Here is a 20,002-nt window from a genome sequence, read left to right as displayed (position 1 = left end):
TGTAAAAATATGGGGAATATAGCCAAACTATATTAGTTTGACCTGGGATCCTTGTTTTAGAGTCACTGGCTATAGTGTTTTGCACATCGTACTCTAATTGTTTCTGTTGGCGCCTCAAGAATCTATACTCTAGAACTCTTTTCAGTTAATAAGAGCTGATTTCTAGCATTAACTCAGTTTTTAGCCTAATACCTTATGTATTACATACCTTATGTATCTTTTCCTCTAATAGGTCTAATAAGAAAAAGTGTTTTATCTGCTCCTACACATAAAAAGCTTGTGAAAAGAAGTCTTCCCGGTGGGGGGAAATTTGAGTAGAAAACATGGAGATACGTATATCAGACCAAAGATTAAAAGATGAACACTATACATGAGGAAACATTACAAGAAGCTTTCACCATATAAGTTTTTCTAAGTCAGTGTTCCTAGCCAGTCTTGGATTATGTGTGAAAAGTAAGAACTCTATACTGTAACAGGTGCTGGCAAGAAATTCCCTTTAAAGCTTGTAGAAGTTATGCCTGTAAAGTCTTGGCATCTGAGAAAATTCTCCCATAAGAATGCATTATGTATCAGATTTTTCTCACTAGAAAAACAATACAAGGCTGTGACTACTTAACAATATTCCCAGTCACTATTTTATTAACACCATCCACTGTAATGCCATCTTTGGTGACTTTGTATTATATGTAAAGCATACCTCAGTCTTCATTTCAACACAGTGAACATGCACTATTGTCTGTATCTAACAATAGAGATATTGGCTCTGCCATCAGTCTGTCCTAATCAAAGCATAACCTTGAAAGTATTTTTTTCCTGTGGAATCAATGGATTTATACTAATCCATTCACATTCTGAAGAGTGACTCTTCATATGCAATGTGGCAAATGTTTACAAGATTTTACTGGCATTAGAGATACAGTCTATGGAGTATTAGACAGTAATTAAGGTACGCTTTAAATCTATACTGTTGACTCATGTTAGAAAGCACAAGCATTATCTATGGCACACAGTGGGTACTTAATAAATACCATCTTTGTTTTCTTTACATAAATCACCCCATATATTTATGACTATACCTTCAAAGACTAATGATGCAATTTTTGAGCATACACTTGCCTACCTTGAAGTTAATAAGCAAGATCTCTTTCAGTCATCAAATTCAATTCTCCAGTTTATTAATTCTAGAGGTTAAAATACTTTTTTACTGACATTTGTCATTGGATACATCTAAAAATTGTTTTCTTATCATAGTCTATAAATTTATTATTTATAAGGAATTTTATTTACACCCAAAGGATAATTAGGATTTAAAATAGTTATCAAGTTAAGGACTGAGATAAACATTTAGACAGTAGTGAATGTCAGAAAAACTTCACTGTAAATGATTGTGAACTGGTATATATACAGATGTGTGTATCCATATCTAGTTTGCAGTTACCCTATAGTTTGAATGTTATTACCTTACATTTGTACTTGTATTTATAGATTTAAATATGCTTTTCATATATCAGTAAATAGATCTTAAGTGAAAAGTCCTCAGGGTAATATAGCTATCTTACAGAACACATGTGCGTGTATGCATGTACACACACACACACACACACACACACACACACACACCCCAGTACCAATGCAGGCAATCTGCTAAAGTCTGGTTGCTGTGAAAAAGGTTTTGCTTTAGGGCAACAGCAAACTAGCTCACCACCCTGCTGCCCTGTCCACTCCTCACCACATGGTTCTTTGCTGTATCCTTAACTTCCCCTCCTACAATGAGGGAACATTTCTTTGGACTGTTTTACTGCCAATACATTTTTACTTTGTATGATGAAATGAAACAAGGGACTGGTTTCATTAGAAGGAGAGGTAAACAGCATTAATTAAATTTGCTGATGATACTAAATTGGGAGGAACTGTGGACATCTGTGAAGACAAAAGAATCATACAAATGGACTTAAGGAGCTTAGAAATACGAGCAGGAAATAATAAAATGAGATTCAGCCTTAAATAATGCAAGCTAATACATTTGGGAAAAGATAATCAGAAACATGGCTATTCAGGGGATGGTAGATGCTGGAAAGTGGTGATGGTGAAAGAGACCTAGGCAGTGAAAAAGGGAAAAATTATACACATACTTACAGGGAAGCAGGCACAATGCCTGGAGGTTTATATATAAAAGAAATTAATTTTTTGAACTAGAAAGACAATAGTCTTATTCTTATGATACTGGTAGATCTCGAAAGCAGCAAATTTGACTTTAGTTAGTTGAGTTCCTCAGGTTTATGAAACAATTTAACACTATTTGTTGAGAGATTTTCTCCCTATTAAGGGTGAGGAAGCAGGTTTCGTCTGAAACCTGTACTGAACGCCAGGCATTGCTCTTTTTTGTCCTGTCTGATACTATTATAGGCTATTGCTAATGTGGTATTTATGTAGATGTAGATACATACCATACACTGCACCCCCCCAAACTTACTTTCACTTTTAAGTTGTTACTCTACCTTCTGGATAACGTGATGTCAAATTATGTTTAAAGAGCCGTATAATCACTATCTCTTCTAGCTGTTCAATGAATCGTCAGTATATAGGATTTGATTCTCTAAGGATGGATTCATGGATGGATGGATAAAAAGAAATCTTGGATAATATCCATCTATTCATATTAGTTATCATGAATTGAGCTCCGACCATATGCCAGCATGGACGTGCTAAGCACTGTGGAGGCACAGACAGACTGGACACAATCCCTAGATGTAAGGACTCACATTCTAGACGGAGAAACAGGTCATGAGACCAGCCATTACAGTCTCATGCAATGAGTGCTATATTAGAGAAAGCAAAGTTGTTATTGAAACACTGTGGAGGGAACTCTAATAATATTCAAGAGACCTTGGAAAGGTGCTTGAGGATATCAGTCAGAGAATATTCTATGCTATGCACAAGAGGATGAATATGAATTTGGCAAGTAGATAGACAGGGAGAGAATCTGTGAGAAGGAATAGCCCATGGATGGAATATCAGCCTTTGGAAATTTTCATGTAGTTAATATTCTTGGAGTGTAGGAAGCAACTTAGGAGGACATGAAGCTAGACACTGGGCAGAGGTCATATTCTTAACCTTTTTAATGGAAATGATTCGTGCGGAATTGTGTTTATCCTGATGGTGAAGAACCATTGGAGGGTTCTAAGAAGGACTAACACAACTCTATTTGTATTTAAGAGAAATAACTGCAGCATTGAGAAGGGTAGCCTGGGCAGGAATGAAAACCAAGGCAGTGCTATCAATTAGGAGGTTTACCTCAAAAGAAATTATGGGAGCCCGATCAAGATTTAGCAGGTGAAAGGAAGAATCAAATTTAAGAGATAGTAAGAAATTACAGATAATTAGACTTAGTAAATGATATAGTGTGTAATGCGAGAAAAGAATCTAAGCTGTCCAACATATTTCTTTTTAGGGTAGTGGGGTAAATAGGTCATGATGCCATTGACTGAGCTAAAGAATAAAGGAGGAAGAACAGGTTTGTTGGAGAAAGCTCAGTTTGTAAAGTTGAATTTGTGATGACAGAGGAAAATTCAAGAAGTGTTGTTTCTACACCTCAGGTCTGAGTGTAGGAAATAGCTTGAAGAGTCCTTCTCATATAGGAGCTTTGCCATCATTGAAAGAATCACTGAGGCTTTAGGCATGATTGTGCTTACACTGAGAGAATGAGTAGCATGAAATATCAGAGTCAAGAATTAGATCCAGAGGAAATGCAAGTTTCATATGCTGTCAAACTTTAGGCTGAGTGTATAGACTTTGATATTACGCTATGCAATTTCAAATACATGCCAACTGCCTGCCTTCAAGACAAAATTAAAGAAAGCTTGCTACAGTGATTGCAATACCGTCTGTTAGGTGTTCCACTATGCTGTAGGGAGGCGAAAGAGTTAAGTTAGCTCAAACTGTCAAAAATGTACAACATAATAAGAAGAGCCTCATTTTTAAAACAAGAAAGATAATAGTCCGTTTTAATGACACTGGCGTATTCAGTTGTAATAGAGCTTTTGATGGCATCAGCAGAGCTTAACTTTTTTTCTGCTGTGAAATAAATTCGGAGAAAAATGAAATCAATATCCAATAGCAAAATCATGCCAGAAGGTAGAATATTAGTATCCTGTCCTCATTAGCTTCAAATTGATAGGTCTATGCAATTGACTATATATTTCTTCTTTGAAATTCTTTGACAGACTCTTTCAACTAAAAAATTATCATTAAAATAAAAATGTCCTGAGATTTCCATAGAAAAGAAACACTGAATCAAGGAGGTGAGATGCTAACAGAACAACATCAACATGGTATTCAAAGTACGAATTAAAGATATGTTAGTCAACTTTCTGTGTGGTTATGGGACCTGAGCCTATGTCTGACCATTCTCAGGCATGTCACTTACAAGTCACAGTTGCCATTAAATTACTTGATCAGAAACAGCCGGCTACTGGTGATGAAACAATGCTTAATAGAATATGACTTCCTCTGATGAAAATGAGTAGACAATAGATATTCTTTCAGAGGCTGGACGGTGAACTTAAATATAATATCCAAAAATTGATGAGCACACAATCTGTAAGGAAACATAACTTCAAATCTTTAGCATAGCTGGACATAAATGGAAAAGAATGATATCACATGCATTTGGAAAGCTTTCAGGTTTACAACAATATAATATACTGTCATCAGAAATGGTTTAAAATTTTAAAAAGCAGATTTGCAAACCACGTTATTCTCTGTACATCATTCAGCAGTCTTCCACCAACAACCGTTGTCATTGATCTTTTTAGTGTCAACTATGTGCAGATGTAGCAATGGTATGCAACTTTCCAATGAAGATTTAAGCAATGTTGAATATAATGTATCCATTTATTTATCATTTATTGAGAATTATGTGCTGGACACTAAGTTAAGAGAGAAAAATAAATCCATCTTCCCTATATGAAAGAGTACACAATGCACTGAAGGTAATATTTTAAATATTTTTCTTCTATAAACTGTGCTTTCACCTCAAATCTCAGGACATTCATATTTCCTTAAAATGAGTGTGATTTTACATTTTGGGTCTACAGTCTACCATAACTTCCTGAACTCTTCCAGCAGTATCATTTCAGAGGTATTCTGGTTTTGCAGTTAATCCTTCTTCTTAAAGTGTCTTGCCCTTGATATTTTTGATTGCATGCTTTTTTTTTTTTTTTTTTTTTTTTTCTGAACTGAAAATAGGAGGTGGCTGGCAAAGTATAAAATTGGGCAAAAAGAGATAAAACTAGCAAAGTAATATTATTTTGATCCCAAGAAAAACACTTCTAACTGGACAGCCTGTTAAACTGTAAGATAAACACTCACAGAATTTAGAATAATCCCCAAGACAAGAACCTTTTAAGGAGATGAGTAAATTACTCTAAAATATCCTGTAGAGGAAAACATGCCATGTTCAATTATACAGACCAATACAACTACTTCTCCTGGAATCTAGATGTCTTTTTACTATATACGTATGTAGATTAATGATTAATACTTAAGTTGGACACGCTTCATTTGAAAGTGTGAATATTCCATTTTTCCCCATTTTAAAAGGGAATATTATTCATTAGGAAACCTACAAAAGAGTATAATATTTTGGTCTCATCCATAGTTTCCTGTATTACTTAAAAATCTCTTAATTTTCATAATTGTTAAGCTCTAGGGAAATGTCTGTGATAACAGAATGTCTAGATTCTGTTTAACCAATAAACAATACATTATTTCACAAAATGGAGTGACACTCTTGTGAAAGTTTTGATAATTTATTTTATTTTAATCGATTGGTTCACATTATGCAATAAGAACAAAAAATTATATTTAAAAACTACAAATCCATTTTGGAACAAATATCTGAAAATCTGACTGCCTTATCATTATTATTATTATTATTACTACTATTCTAATTTTTTCTCCTGTTTTTTGAAAATCTGAAAGCTTTGCAAATGCATGTGATTGAAAAAAAAAATGTATACATTTGCTTCCAGGCTGAAATACCCTGCTAACTTTCAGCCAAGATTATTTTTATGGTTGAACGATTAACTTCTGAATATAGGGGTTTATAACAAAAAAACTCCCAGACCTAGAACTCCCATCATGTACGTGACACCACGATAGCATATTTTAGAGGACTGCAGCTCGACATGTTGAGGTGTTGCATTACTTACATCCTCTATCCACAATAAGAGGCTATTTGCCTAGGGTATTAGTTTTGGCTCTGTTTCTTTCCAACTGACTCCAAGGGAAAAGTATGTAAAGAACCTAAACTTTAGAATGGGGGTGGTAGTGGGGATGGAGGTTGGAAATTAGACTCAGGATTTATCTGGGAAGAGACATTATTTACTCGTATGCATTCTGGACTCGAAAGTGTGGGAATATCCGCAGACTGATTTGACCAGAGACACAGTGCTGGATACGTTAGATAGCCTTTCCGGTTGTTGAATTGCACATTCATTTCTATATTAACTGTTGTAATGTTTAAGCTCTCCTTTTGAGAATAAGACTGTTGTGTATTGCTAGATGTAGATAAACTCCACTAAATGTCACAAATAAGTACAGGGAATTAATTACTAACTACATCAAAACACAGAATTTGTGAACATTCAGTGTAAGCTTACCATTCATGGCGAGATTGAACTTACAAGCATTTTCTTGAATAAGAGTAAATTTCTCTGGAACAGAGAAGCAGGTATCAGGTAACGACAGCAGAGACAAAAACTGGCTCAGTCGCCTGTCTTCTCTTCATTACAGACCTCACAAGTGTGCCCTTTTATCTCCATTTGTTTTCTTAATTGCAAAACACAGCTTTTTTCTCTCTCTCTACCTTGTCATCTCTGATTTCTTTGGGTTGTCTTTTTTCTAGTTTCTCTTTTATATTCTTGCTGGCTGTTTCCTGTTTACTCTTTTTTGATTTTGTCTTCCCCTCTAGCCCTGAATGTGGCTTTCTTACAGACACAGAGGCCTCAGCAGGACTACCCCAAAGAGCCAATTCCAACTTGGACCCAGTACAACACCACTGCTGTCAGGAAGGTGCTGTCGCTGGGCTTGCATTAAAACCAAACCAAACCAAGCAAAACACAAAACACCAAAACACTAAACTAGATTTAATTTTAACTCAGAGGTAAAAACTAAGGAACATTTGCTGCAGTCTTTTGCTGAGCTTCTTTGAGGGTCATCTCTATTGTAAATGCATGGGGATGCCTAAGTTTAGGCATGAAATGCAAGCACTTAAAACAACCAAAAAATAGCAACACGTAGGTCAGCGTCCTCAGAAACATTTTTGTTCAGTCCACAGATATTCTCTGGGGAAAAAGAAAAAGTGCTTATCTTGAACTCTTGATTTTTTCCTTTTTTTTGAGCATGTAATTTTTATCAGTTTGTTTTGTTTTTGTGACTCCCCCCCCCCCCACTGCTTATAAAACTAGCAAGCAGAAGTCTCTCTGGAACAAGATAGAATCATAAAAGTTTTCAAGAATCTCGTCACAAACTAAACAGTACAAATTGCACATTCTTCATGGAAGTATCAGCCTTTAGTGCGTGCCTGGATCCAACTATAATAGATTATCCCAAAGTGGGAAAGAATGAACAGTACAAAATTAGCAGAACTGAGAGCAGAGCTTGTCTAGTGAAGGCAATACAATCTGCGCTTGAGGGGCCTGGATTCTCAGGCAATGGGAAAAGACTATGTAAAGTTTAACTGTTGCAAGTGCATACTTCATAGGATCTCAAAAGGCAGACTGGTGCACTGACTTCAGTATGAGGAAAATTGTATTAACAAATATAATGCTTGCTATCTCTTGGCATAATAGCTATACTATAATCATGCCTGTTATTTATGTAATAATGCATATATGTGCATGCATACATGCAATAATGCATGCGTATCTATTATAAAATTCAAGACACACACATAAATATCTATGTATTTATGTAGATTCCATATTGTGAATTTTTATGAGTTAGATAAGCATATTCCTGAGTAGGTGTATAACCATGCCTTCATACAATATTAACAAATATTTCCAAATAAATATTCACACAGTTAAAGAAATAGATTTAATTTATAATGTCATGGGCTGGTTAATGTGACATTCTCTCAAACTTCATGTAACAGCAGAGGAATTACCAAAAAGAAACAGTTAAGGTATAATAATAATTTTAGCCATTCTTTTTCCAAGTTGCTATAATCTACCCAAAGATAACTAATTGTTCAAAGTAAACATTCCACTCCGACCACAAAAGGAATCCATTACACAAACATATAATTCACAGTCATTTTTAGTGGGTTGTAAACAGTTTGGAATGAGCATAAAATGGGACAAAAATCAAAGTGAGCATTTTGAAATGAAAAAGTGTTTGCTACAAAAGGTCAGTCCCTTTGCTTGGCAAACTATGTAGAAAAGCCTGGGAAAATGCTGATCACACAAGCAATGAGGGAATTTTAAAGCCAACAGCCTCCTTGTTTCTTTAAACAGACATCGGAACCTATAACTGGATCCTGTCAAACAAACGACAGCAAAAAAATATAACAGCTGCTAAGAAGTCAAGTTGAGAGATAAAGTTTTTGAGGCTAAGGACCTTCTCAGAAGTAGACTAAAGGTCTTTCTTAAATCTTTAAGCAAGGTTATGGATCCCAGGGTGGCTTTTAGGCACCAAGTCAAATATGTAAGTTTGTATATCGTTCTTGTCATAGTATTTTGTGTTCCAGAAAAAAGAAACAGGACAAACTTGTTGATGAGCATCTGCTGAGGAATTAGACAAAGTAATTTATAGCTGGAATCTTCAAATTTGAAAAACTTGGTATCATTTTTTTGTAATTGTGATTAAAAAAACATAAAAATATGCTCTCTTAACCATTTTAAAGTATACGGTTCAGTAGTGTTAAGATCTCTAGGTATCCTTTTAATGTTGTTAAATAGTTTGGGGGCATATTAACCAGAACTGAGAATCATGGAAGAAGAATAAGTTGTTAAACCATATTTAAAAGGATGAGTGTCCATCCAAACGAAATCAAATCTTTTTTTTTTTTTTTTTTTTTTAAACCAGTCCCATTCCCTCACAAAAAATATACTGGATGCATAAAAAATACATTTATGGTAGAAATATGCTTATTCATTTAGTTAACTCCATTATTATATAAAAGAAGTCTTATGCAATGGCTGATGTTGTTGGGTAGAAAAAGGATTGGTTTACCATGTAAGGGATGTCTTTTTGGTTATCTCACACCAGGTGACTCCTTATATGGCATTGTTACAGTGTGTCAAGAAAATAATCTGGGAAATAGGCCAAATTAAACTTCTCCTGGTCTTAACAGGAGGCAAAAAACAGACAAGTATGTGTGTATTATTCAGTATTTCATATGTCCTTTAAAAGATTTTTAAATAAAATTGTGTATATTTAAAGTGTACAACATGATGATTTGATATGATTACTATAGTCAAGGTAATTAACACATCATCTTTTCACATAGCTACCATATTATTGTGTGATGAGAGCACCTATAATCTACTCTCTTAATATATTTCCAGTATTCAACACAGTATTGACTAGAGTCATTATGCTGTACATTAGATCCTAAACTTATCACACTACGTAACTGCCACTTTATACCATTTGACGAACATCTCCCCGTTTCCCTCATTCCCTTTTATGTCATTTTTAAGCAAACTTCCCGTACTTTTTAAAATTGTAGTGGTTATCGTCTTTTCGAGTACCTCTTTTTTTCTTTCATAGCACTTATCATAGTTTATGTGTGTGTGTGTTTGTGTGTGTGTGTGTGTGTGTGTGTTTGATGTATATCTCCTCTATATTCTCAGCTGGTAGTATAAAGAATGACACATAGGAGGTACTAAATAGCTACTTGTTGCACAAATGCAACAAACACTTAGTGGCTGTTCATTCAACCCATATTAAACAATGTGCATGGCTCTTTCTAAATAATGGACTTTCACAAAGAGTAGTCAGTTATATGCTTTGATAGCAATAACTATGGGTTAAGGTCTTAATCCTAATTGTACCAGTTTAGACTATATGCTTTTTTCAGTTCATGTCTCCTAGGCTCTTGTCTCTAAGAGATAAAGAGACCCTATTTTTAAGTAAGCAATTTCTATATACTTTTGAGATTATAAGCTATACAAAATAGTTTATAAAACAGTGAAAAATGGATTTCTCACTGCTTAGATCTACACACCACCTGTATGTCTCAGTGCCTCCCTCTAAGTGCTGTTCCCCTAGACCGCAACTCCCGCGCACCCCACCCCCCAAAAAAAAAAGCCAGATGACCTCATGCTTTTGGTTAGTTTACTATATGGATTGAGCATTAGCTGATTTGATATTTTCACAGAAATAGCTTTGGAAGAAGAAACATAAATTGAGTTTTTCATTGGTGACTTACAATATCCCATATACAATTTCTGCAACTGTTAAGGCAAGTCAAGGGAGAATTAACCACTTGGAAGAACTTTAAAGACTAACATACTTCTGAGGACCTAGGTCACGATGGTGAAGTAGGTAAATGCTCTGCTTCCTTCCTGTCAGGACCACATCAAAATTACCACTAAACTACAGAATCACTACCTTTGACAATCACCTGAAGTCTAGCTTAACAGAAGTCATACAAGTAAGAACATGCAGAAGAAGCCACATGGAGACTGGTGGGAGGGACGGAGACAGGGAACAGGCTGGTCCCACAGTGTATGTGGCAGTTACAAATCAGGAGGAATATCCCCCCTGAGGAGTGAGGCATCCTAGCCTCACACCAGGCTCCCCAGTCCAGCGTTCCAGTGCCAGGGAGAGAGGTTCCCACATCTTCTGGCTGTGAGAACCAGTGGAGATTGTGACTGAGTGAGATGGAAGGTGGCTGGAGAACTGGAGTCCTGGGCATTCCTCTTAAAGGGCCTGAACATAGACTTACTTGCTGGCAGACTCTTTCACTCTTAGTTCCAGTGCTGGGGCAGCAGCTTGAGGGGTGCCAGTGACATAGTGGAAAGAATTGAGTTTCCTGGCTTCCAGGAGGCTGGAGGGGAACCTTTCTCCCAAACTGAGATTCTGATGGAAGCCATTGTTTCTTTGTTGATCCCTCCCCTCACTCGGCAGCTGCCATATTTGAGTCTCCATCAACCTGGCTGACACCATTTGCCTTGTCCTGGTGATTCTCTGAGACCCAGTCCCACCCAACTTGCAGACCCACCCAAGCTGCTTCCAGTGGCTTTTCCATACAAATGGCCTGTTTGACTCAGGCTGCAGATGTTCCTAAAATCTCAGAAAGGTTCACAAATCCCAAACAAGCAGCATCTGGCATTGGCATGCCCTATACCTCTTGCTAAGAAGCCCCAAGCCCAGCACCAGTTGCAGACAGCCTTGGTTAATGGCTTGGCCTCTCCCAGGGACCTCCAAACCCAGTGTGAGTGGGAGACCTTTACGGATTACTTTGTGGTTCATGCCAAGTGACCTCGGGCAAGGCACAGGCTTAGGCTGAACTTGGCCTGTGGCAGGGCGCCTACCAGGAGGCCCCAGGAGACCGCATAGCCAGTTGTCAATTCCAGACCTTGCCAGAGCACCATCAAGCCACCTCCAAAGATGACACACCCAAAGAGCATGTGGGACCCCCCGACACAGGGTGGCTGAATGGACAAGAAAACAAAAATCCCTTATATACGCTGCCTACAAAGACTCACTTGAAAGACACACATAGCCTGAAAGTAAAAGGATGGAAAAAGATACTTCATGATAATGGAAACAAACAAAAAAAGTTGGGGTAGTAATACTTATACCAGACAAAATAGACTTCACAATAAAAGCTATAGCAAGAGACAAAGAAAAACCTAGTAATCCCACTTCCTGGTATTTATCCGAAGAAACCTAAAACACTACTTTGAAGGGATATGTGCATCCATATTTTCATTATAGCATTATTTACAATGGCCAAGATATGGAAGCAATCAGTGGATAAATGGATAAAGAAGAGGCTGTACATATACACAATGGACTATTACTCAACCATAAAAAGAAAGAAATCCTGCCATCTGCAACAACATGGTTGGACCTAGAGGGTATTGTGTTGACTGGAGTAAGTTAGACCGACAAAGACAAATGCTATATGATTTCACTTATATGGGGAATCTAAAGAACAAAATAAATAAACAAAACAGAAATGGACTCATAGTTACAGAGAATATTTTGGTGGCTGTTGGATGGGAAGAAGTTTAGGGGGATGGGTGAGGAGTGTGGGGGTTGAGAGGTACAAATTGATAGTTACACGGTATTCATGGGGATGTAGAGTACAGCATAAGGAACATAGTCAATAATATTGTAATAATATGTACGGTGTCCGATGGGTACTAGATTTATCAGGGTGATCACTTTGTAAGTTATATGGATGTCCAATCACTGTGTTATATACCTGAAATTAATATAATATTTTATGTCAACTGTGATTGAAAAATTATATATATATATATATATATATATATTTAAAAAAATACTATCACACTCCTTTACAGTTTGTCCTCCAAGTTTTGTGTATATTTTCTAGGCTAAGCAGGCAATGTCAATGTCAGAAACCACAAAAGTGACTTTTATCCAGTTATAACAGTTGGTGAGGAAGAGAATGCTCTGGTGGTTTAGAGGAATGAAGAAAACCAAATCAAGATAAGGAAACATACTAAACAAGTTATTCGCTAAATTGGTTTACATTTGGCTCACTAATAGAGTTTCTTCTAGGCATGTCCAAGAGATGCAAAATTTAAAATGCAATACCATCTGACCAGGGATGAATAAAGAATCTGTCTTGTGCCAAGCACTGGGTAGAATTTCCCTGGGGAGACTATAGGATCGTAAACAGTTTTTTTCTGCCAAGTGCAAGTAACTAACTGAATGAATGAATGAGTGAATGAATGAATAGATGAGTGGATGATTGAATGAATAAATGCTGAGATCTGCTTTCCTGATATTGTTTTATTTGAAATCAAACATGTAAGGAGCACTAAAAAAGTACAGCTACAGCTTATAGGTGATTTTTTTTTTTTTTTTAAGGCAGGGAAATACTGTTAAGACAAAAAGAGAAAAGGAAACAGTTTTTTATGACAGTCAATGTGCTGCTGTAGTGAGTATTGAGGCCATTTCCCTAAGACTGTGAGAGTAAACACACAGTTTTCATTAAATGTGCCTTTCCCATAACTGGTCCATAAGCATTTCCCATGACTCTGCAGTTGAGTGTCTTGGCTGGAAGAGGATCTGGCCATTAGAAAGAGGGCTGCAGATATGCTGAGTCCCAGTCGTGCCGAGAGACTTGGCACCTTTCTATGCTACTTCCTAATACCAACCCCAGCATAAAATGTCATCAGAAGCCTGCATAAACATTGGACTTAGATTCACATAAATTATTTCTGTCCTAAGGTGCTTTATGCCAGAATTTAGTAAAAACAGCACTTTGAGTAAATAGAATTGGCGTATAAATGTAAAAATATTAATCCAACAAAATGATCCTAGAAAAATATAATCAGAAGTACACACTTGTAAATCTTGCAATGATGTGAGAGGTTTATCTAGTGATTCTGAGATTTTACTGAACATTTCCATAAAGTTCCTCTAAACTGACACTGCCAAAGTGCTTCGAATTACCAATTTCTTTGTGGAATTACGGTTTTTGAATTTCATTAAAATGCTTGGGAATTATTTTAATAATCGTATGTATAATTAGCACTGGATCTACAAATTCAATTTAAGAGTAAACACTGGGACAATGAAATATAGTGCCAGATATGATTGTTCCTGTCGGTGAAAACATTGTCTTATTTCATTAAAAATATCAACAAAAATGCCATGAACAAAAGATACAGTTTCTATTTATAGACATTTCTACTCTACAATATTACGGTATCTGTATACCGCAAGGCTGTATCTGGCAGAATTTTCATTGTGCCTGGGGTATGCACATGAGTAGAGAGGTAAAGAGCCACTTTTTTTATATGTGCACACATCTTATTACGTACAGCTTCCCCCGAAGTCCTATTTGGATTTCTGCTCTAATATAACAGTGCTCACACAGTCAGTACTGAGTACAAGTGAATGAAGATTTCCTGAAAATGATAATTTAGCTATTGGCAATAATAACATTATAACATTTTCAGTGATCCATTTTGGATTGAACTACTTATTAAAGAATATCTATTCCTCAAATATGTACTTATAAAATTAAATGAGATTGCAACATGCAGTAAAAACACATTTCTTTCTAAACGCCAATTGACTCCCTTCCTCACCTGCACCTCTCTTCATGTTCATTCTGCTTTTACTGTTTTCTACTTTCTCTCTGAACTCTCAGCTCTTCTCTCTGATGTGTTGATATGCTTTTCTCCAAAGCCACTCTCTTTATCCACTTTCCCTACCCACTCGTCCCCTTCTTGTTATTCTCCATTCCCTACTGATATGGGAATAGTAGGATCCCAAGGCTGTCCTTACAGTATAATTAAAGTATGAATTTCCAGGAGTTGGAAATTGCAGACCATTTTTATTATGCTTCTATAATAAAGCCAGGTAACACTGAGAGAATTAAAATAGCTTTTCCCTAGCAGATAACTTGATAAAGATTTTTTTCCCCTTGGTTCTATTGTTTTAAGAGATTGGGAGCTGAAACCGGGAATAGATTCACCAATTCTTTTTCTGAAAACACCTCTATCTTTTACATGATATATATCCCCCAAGATCCTGGGAATATGTTGTAAACTTGTAACAGATGGTGATGAAGCTTCATATTTTTATACAATACATTTTTTTTTTTTTTGAGATTCTGCATCTATTGTGTGTACCTTCCAGGGAAAATGACCTTGAATGAATGAAGTCATAGTATGAAGGAAAAACATCCCACAGATAGACTAGCATAGAAATGATGAGTCAGTTGGGTTTTGTTTTGTTCCTCTCAGAAAGATGAAATAATTTCAGATGAAAAACAGAATGTTGAAATATAAGGATCAAAGGTCATCTTAACACTGGAGGTGCATCTGTTAATTGTTCCAGGAAAACCAGTTAGCCGTATTCTGACTGAACAGAAACACATGGAAGATGGAATATCACTGTTTGCAAGTAGAAATGCTATTTGCTTCAGTTGGGGGCTTACCAAAAATTGTTCTGGCACAACATCTACCAGCATGAATGCTAGGAGGGTTCTAACACTGTGAGTGCTGATATTTTATGAATGTTTTATCACTGGCTTGAAAACAAGAAGTTTGCAATTGAATCAACAACACGTCAGACAGACAAAATATTAAAAAAAAATTTAAAAAAAGAACATTAGTGGGAATTACTGATGTCCCTATTGTAAAAACAAGCTGAAGTTAATAAAAAACTTGATCCTCTTAACCGATTAACAAAAGTCAAGTTTTAATTGCCTGGCTTTCCAGACAAATCAAGTGGTGCTGTTAACTTCAGCATTGGTTGTGCAGGGGGTGCAGTAATGGGGAGAAATGACTGCATATTCAGTTACCCACCTCTTTTTTCGACAGCTTCAATGCATTGCTTTACGAACCGCGGAACGGTGGAATTTTCACGTTCACACACTGCGTGCAGATGAGAGCCAAAAATTTGATCTGCAAAAGAAACAAAGATGAGCTCCATTAAAATCCAAGCTTGCGTTGTTCTTTAATTTGATTCTGTTTCCATATCCACTGCATGATGAAATCTGCATCTTGCATAGGAATCGATTTTTTGCTTTAATTCCAAAGTGTCTATTGCAGACATACAAAGACCATAACTCCCTCCTTTATGGAACAGGACTCCAGCCCCAGAAAAAGAAAACTAACACTCTGCCCTCAATTAGGCAGGGGTGACTGAGTAAATTTTAGTCTTTCTGGGCTTAACTTTGTTGTCTATAAAATAATGACAAGGAATTAAGGAAACTTCTACAAAATAATTAATTTTAATGAATTGACATCTTGAGTGATTTAGAAGAAATTTACCAACGATTGCCAAAATTTTGATTTTGTCAGTATGTTTAGAAGATTCATTCTGTAGCTCAGTGATATCCGGCAAGGTTAAGTTTTGAGGAGACCTAACTTTGAAGTGAATTCCTTAACATTTCTCCTGCCTTAAATGCCCTTCCTTGTCTCTAAGTGACCTGTTTCCTTTAATGCTCGGCTCAGATGGTACTTTCTCCATAAACTCTCTCCTCCCTGCCTCAATGTTGTGTCTCCTGGAACATGGTTCTTTGGGATTCCAGTTCCTCAGGATGGTAATAGGTGATATGGGAAAAAGGGCCTGTGATCAAAATGGTTTAGCAACATTGGGTTAAACAAAGTTAAATGGGTTTCTTTCATGTGTGTTTATTTTAGAGCTTGTGATATGCCAATGTGCCCTGGGAATCACCACGAGGAGCTGCAGGATGTAGTATTTCCCACACTTATTTGAGTAAGATCCTTTTATTTCAAAGGACATCCCTCTAGACTAATGTTTCCGAGAATACACTCAGTGAAATCCTAGCCTAGCCCTCTTGTTTAGAACATGATTTATGCTACCTTGCATTGTGTATTTACATTTATAATATATGAAATATATTTTCTCAAAGTAGATTCTGAGTGCCGGAATCATCTGTGTGCTCTTATAGTCACCAGCACTTTGCACAGATTCTGGCCCACAGGACTCACCCACAGAGTTTTAAAAATTGTGGTAAAATATGAATAACATAAAATTTACCATTTTAACCATTTTTACATGTACAGTTCAGTGGCGTCAAGTACAGACTGTTGTGCAACCAACAACACAATCCCTTTACAGGACTTTTAAAAACAGCATAGATGTTTATTACTGATAATGAAACAAATATTTAGTAGTTTCAAGTGCTTCCCATCTTGCTCAGAATGAAATCCAATTCCCTGTCATCACTTCCAAGGCAGCACATGACCTGACTTTCCACCAATTACTTGACTTCATTTGCTTCCTCTCTCCTCTCTCCCCGTCGTCCTTCCCGGCAGTCACTCTATCCATATTGCTGACCCTTGGCCACTTCAAGTGTATTTCTGCTGCTGGACTTTGCACTTACTATTTCCTCTGCATGCAACTCTATTGCCCTAGATCTCCGATCAAATGGCATCTTATTATTGTAGCCTTTCCAGTCTACCCACCTTTACAAAAAAATGGTGACCGCTGCTAGCAGGAACCTCCATGTCACTTCCCTGCCTTACTTCCCTTAGAGCACTTCTCTCCACCTGACATCTTAGACTGATGTGTTTACCGATTACTTGCTTCCCTTGCTTAGAATGAAAAATCCAGGAGAGTAAGGACTATACCTATTTCTTTTATTGCTGGATCCCCAGTAACTAGACAATGCTTGGCATGTACCAGAAATTCAGTAAGCATTCATTGAATCATTGGCTGCAAAACATCATCTGAATCATCAATGGAGATTCTCAATGAACCTTAAAAAATATTTGTAGCAAAAGTGGGGAGAAAAATGTAAAATGCAGCATACCAGAATGCTACATAATACATTTCACAGACGGGTAGGCAAAATGGAGTGTGGTGAGATATCAAGGAAGTCAAGATTTTCATCCATTTCTTAGAAAAAGTGATGAACTGGGGACAATCCAGCAGGGAGGGAAGAAATTAAGGCTAAAGCACTAATAATAATGAACTCCAATATGGAAATGTATATATTTTTTTCATCCAAGAGATGGAAAGAAGATAAGCTCAAAAGACATCCATCAACATCATGTAGAAAAGTGGGAAATAATCATGGGTGTTTGCTTTGAATACTTGGTCAAGTAACAAAGATGTGTTCAAAAATGGCGAGACAACACTGTAAGAAAGAATGACATAAATATTAAGAAAAATAACTCAGAACTTCAAATCAAATAATTTAAATTGACCAGATTTATAGTCAGGAAGAACTGCTATAAAGTATAAATCCCCTTAATGAAAATGATAATTCAAATCAATTTCACAAACATTTATTATCTTCTATCTTTATAGCAATGAGGTAGACATATTAGATTGTAAAAAAGAAATCAAGAAGTTTACCATCTAGTAAGGGCTAATAAAAGTATTCAAATAGTATACAAAATAGAACATAGCAGGTGTCATAAACGGTACTAAATGCTAAGAAAGGTGTCCTATAGGTTTTTGTGACATTTAGTTCAGATGCGGTTTGCATGTGGTGGGGAGTAGGAGAGGTTTGTGAGATGAGCGTCATTCAAGGAAAACAGGTTCCTGAATGAAGTGTATATTAAAATCTGGAGAAAGTTATTTTTTCTTTTGATAGGTAGATACAGAAAGATAGAGATGAAAGCATTCTAGGGCACATACTCTTCCATTCATTCAGCTATTTGCAAGAGAAAATCCTGAGTGCCTGCTCTGTGTCAGGAGCTGGGAAAGACATTAGTAATATAATAACCAAGACCCAATCCCCATGCTAGAAAAGTTTCTTGTCTAGTTAGGGGAGCATATAGATAAGCAAGTAGAAACATTTTGTCATGAAAAATCCTGTAACCAAGGAAGTACAAATGTACTGGGAACACATGGAGGGGCATTGGACCAGCCTGAAGTACCCACGGAAGACTTTCCGAAAGAAGAACTACATCTTCCAGAATAAGTAAGACTTAAATTGGAGAGCTAAGAGAAGGGACAAAGGGGCATTTGGAGAAGATGAAGAAGAGGTAAACAGACACGTCAGTGATGGGAAGAATGATAGCGAGATTGTGGGGTGCTGAGGGCAACATTCACTCTTCCTTATTTAGAGAAATCTTAACGTATTAAGCTTTAAAGGGAGTTAAAGACTGTGTGATAAAGAGCCTTAAATATTAAGCCAGGTAGGTGAAATTATTCGAGAGTGTGCAGACACCATTGATTTCTTATACATATGCTATTCCTCTGCCAAATTCTTTCTTGTTTTTGGAGTCAACTCATAACACATAATCTGAAAATGTTCTCTATTAGCTTCTGCATCCCTTATAGCTTTGAGTGATCAGAGAGTTCTGGTGAGGGGAAGGACTTGGGAAGCTACAAGAGAAGATTTTTTTCCCTGATAAAAGGAGAGGGGTGTATGAAGATACACTTCCTTTTTTTCTTCCTTCTTTGAACATCACTGTGCAATCATGTGATGCTTGGAGCTACTGCAGCAATCTTGTCACCATGAGGCAACATGCATACAAACAAAAGATTAACATGATGAAAAAGAAACAGTTACCAAAAAACCTGAGCTCTCAATGACATTGTTGAACTTTCAGCCCAATCCTAAAACACTTTCTCTAGACTTCTTGTTAGATAAGATAATATAAGTCATGTTTAACTGCATAGTCTATCATCTGCAACCAAAATGTTCATAATCGCATGGCAGGCCCAAATCATGTGGCAGAATGGACATGTGATTGTCTAGGAAAGATGTTATGAAGATCAGAATCAGGATAGAGGTGTGGCATATTTAATCATTGTTCACAATTTTTCTAGTCTTCACTTAATTAGATTTATATATTTACCTCCTTTGTCATGGTACTATGTAGGGAAACTCACTAGAGCGGGTGCCATTTGTTTCCTCCACTGCACTGATGTTGGGCTTGGCCATAAGACTTGCTTTGGACAATGTATTGTGAGTAGGAATGACAATGTGACAGTTCTAGACTGAGGCCTTAAGACACATTACAGACTTCTACTCACCTGCTTGCTTCTCTGCTAGGGCCAAGACAAGAGCTCCCCTGGGTAGCTGCTGCCCCTTCAGTCTGGGCTCCAAGGTAAATATTAATAAATGCATATGGTACAGAACAGAAGGCAGCTCTGAATGAGGAGATAAGTCCAGTCAGACCTACAGCTTAAAGCAGAGCTGTTCAGTCAAGCTTGCCCTAAACTGCCCGACCCATAGACATGAGAAATAAATATTTTTTGCTGTATGTCACTAAGATTTTGTTTGTTTGTTATGCAGCAATAGCTTACTGATAAAGATAACAAGTGTCTGGGTTTTTGATGATCTAAGCTA

At 36.7% G+C, this 20,002-nt stretch overlaps 1 protein-coding gene across 1 annotated transcript in view; it reads right to left on the bottom strand.

Moving 5' to 3' along the window:
• The window catches only part of ARHGAP15 (Rho GTPase activating protein 15), a 620,551-nt gene that overhangs the window by 218,138 nt on the left and 382,411 nt on the right, over positions 1-20,002 (bottom strand). The window contains exon 10 of the mRNA XM_019735910.2: positions 15,531-15,629. Coding sequence (XP_019591469.1) covers positions 15,531-15,629 — 99 coding nt within the window. The remainder of the gene's footprint in view (positions 1-15,530; positions 15,630-20,002) is intronic.

The sequence above is a fragment of the Rhinolophus sinicus genome, linkage group LG01 (genome assembly GCF_036562045.2).
Source record: "Rhinolophus sinicus isolate RSC01 linkage group LG01, ASM3656204v1, whole genome shotgun sequence".
NCBI classification, from domain to species: domain Eukaryota; kingdom Metazoa; phylum Chordata; class Mammalia; order Chiroptera; family Rhinolophidae; genus Rhinolophus; species Rhinolophus sinicus.
The sequence above is the reverse complement of the archived record's forward strand: the minus strand, read 5'-3'. Positions and strand labels throughout refer to the sequence as shown.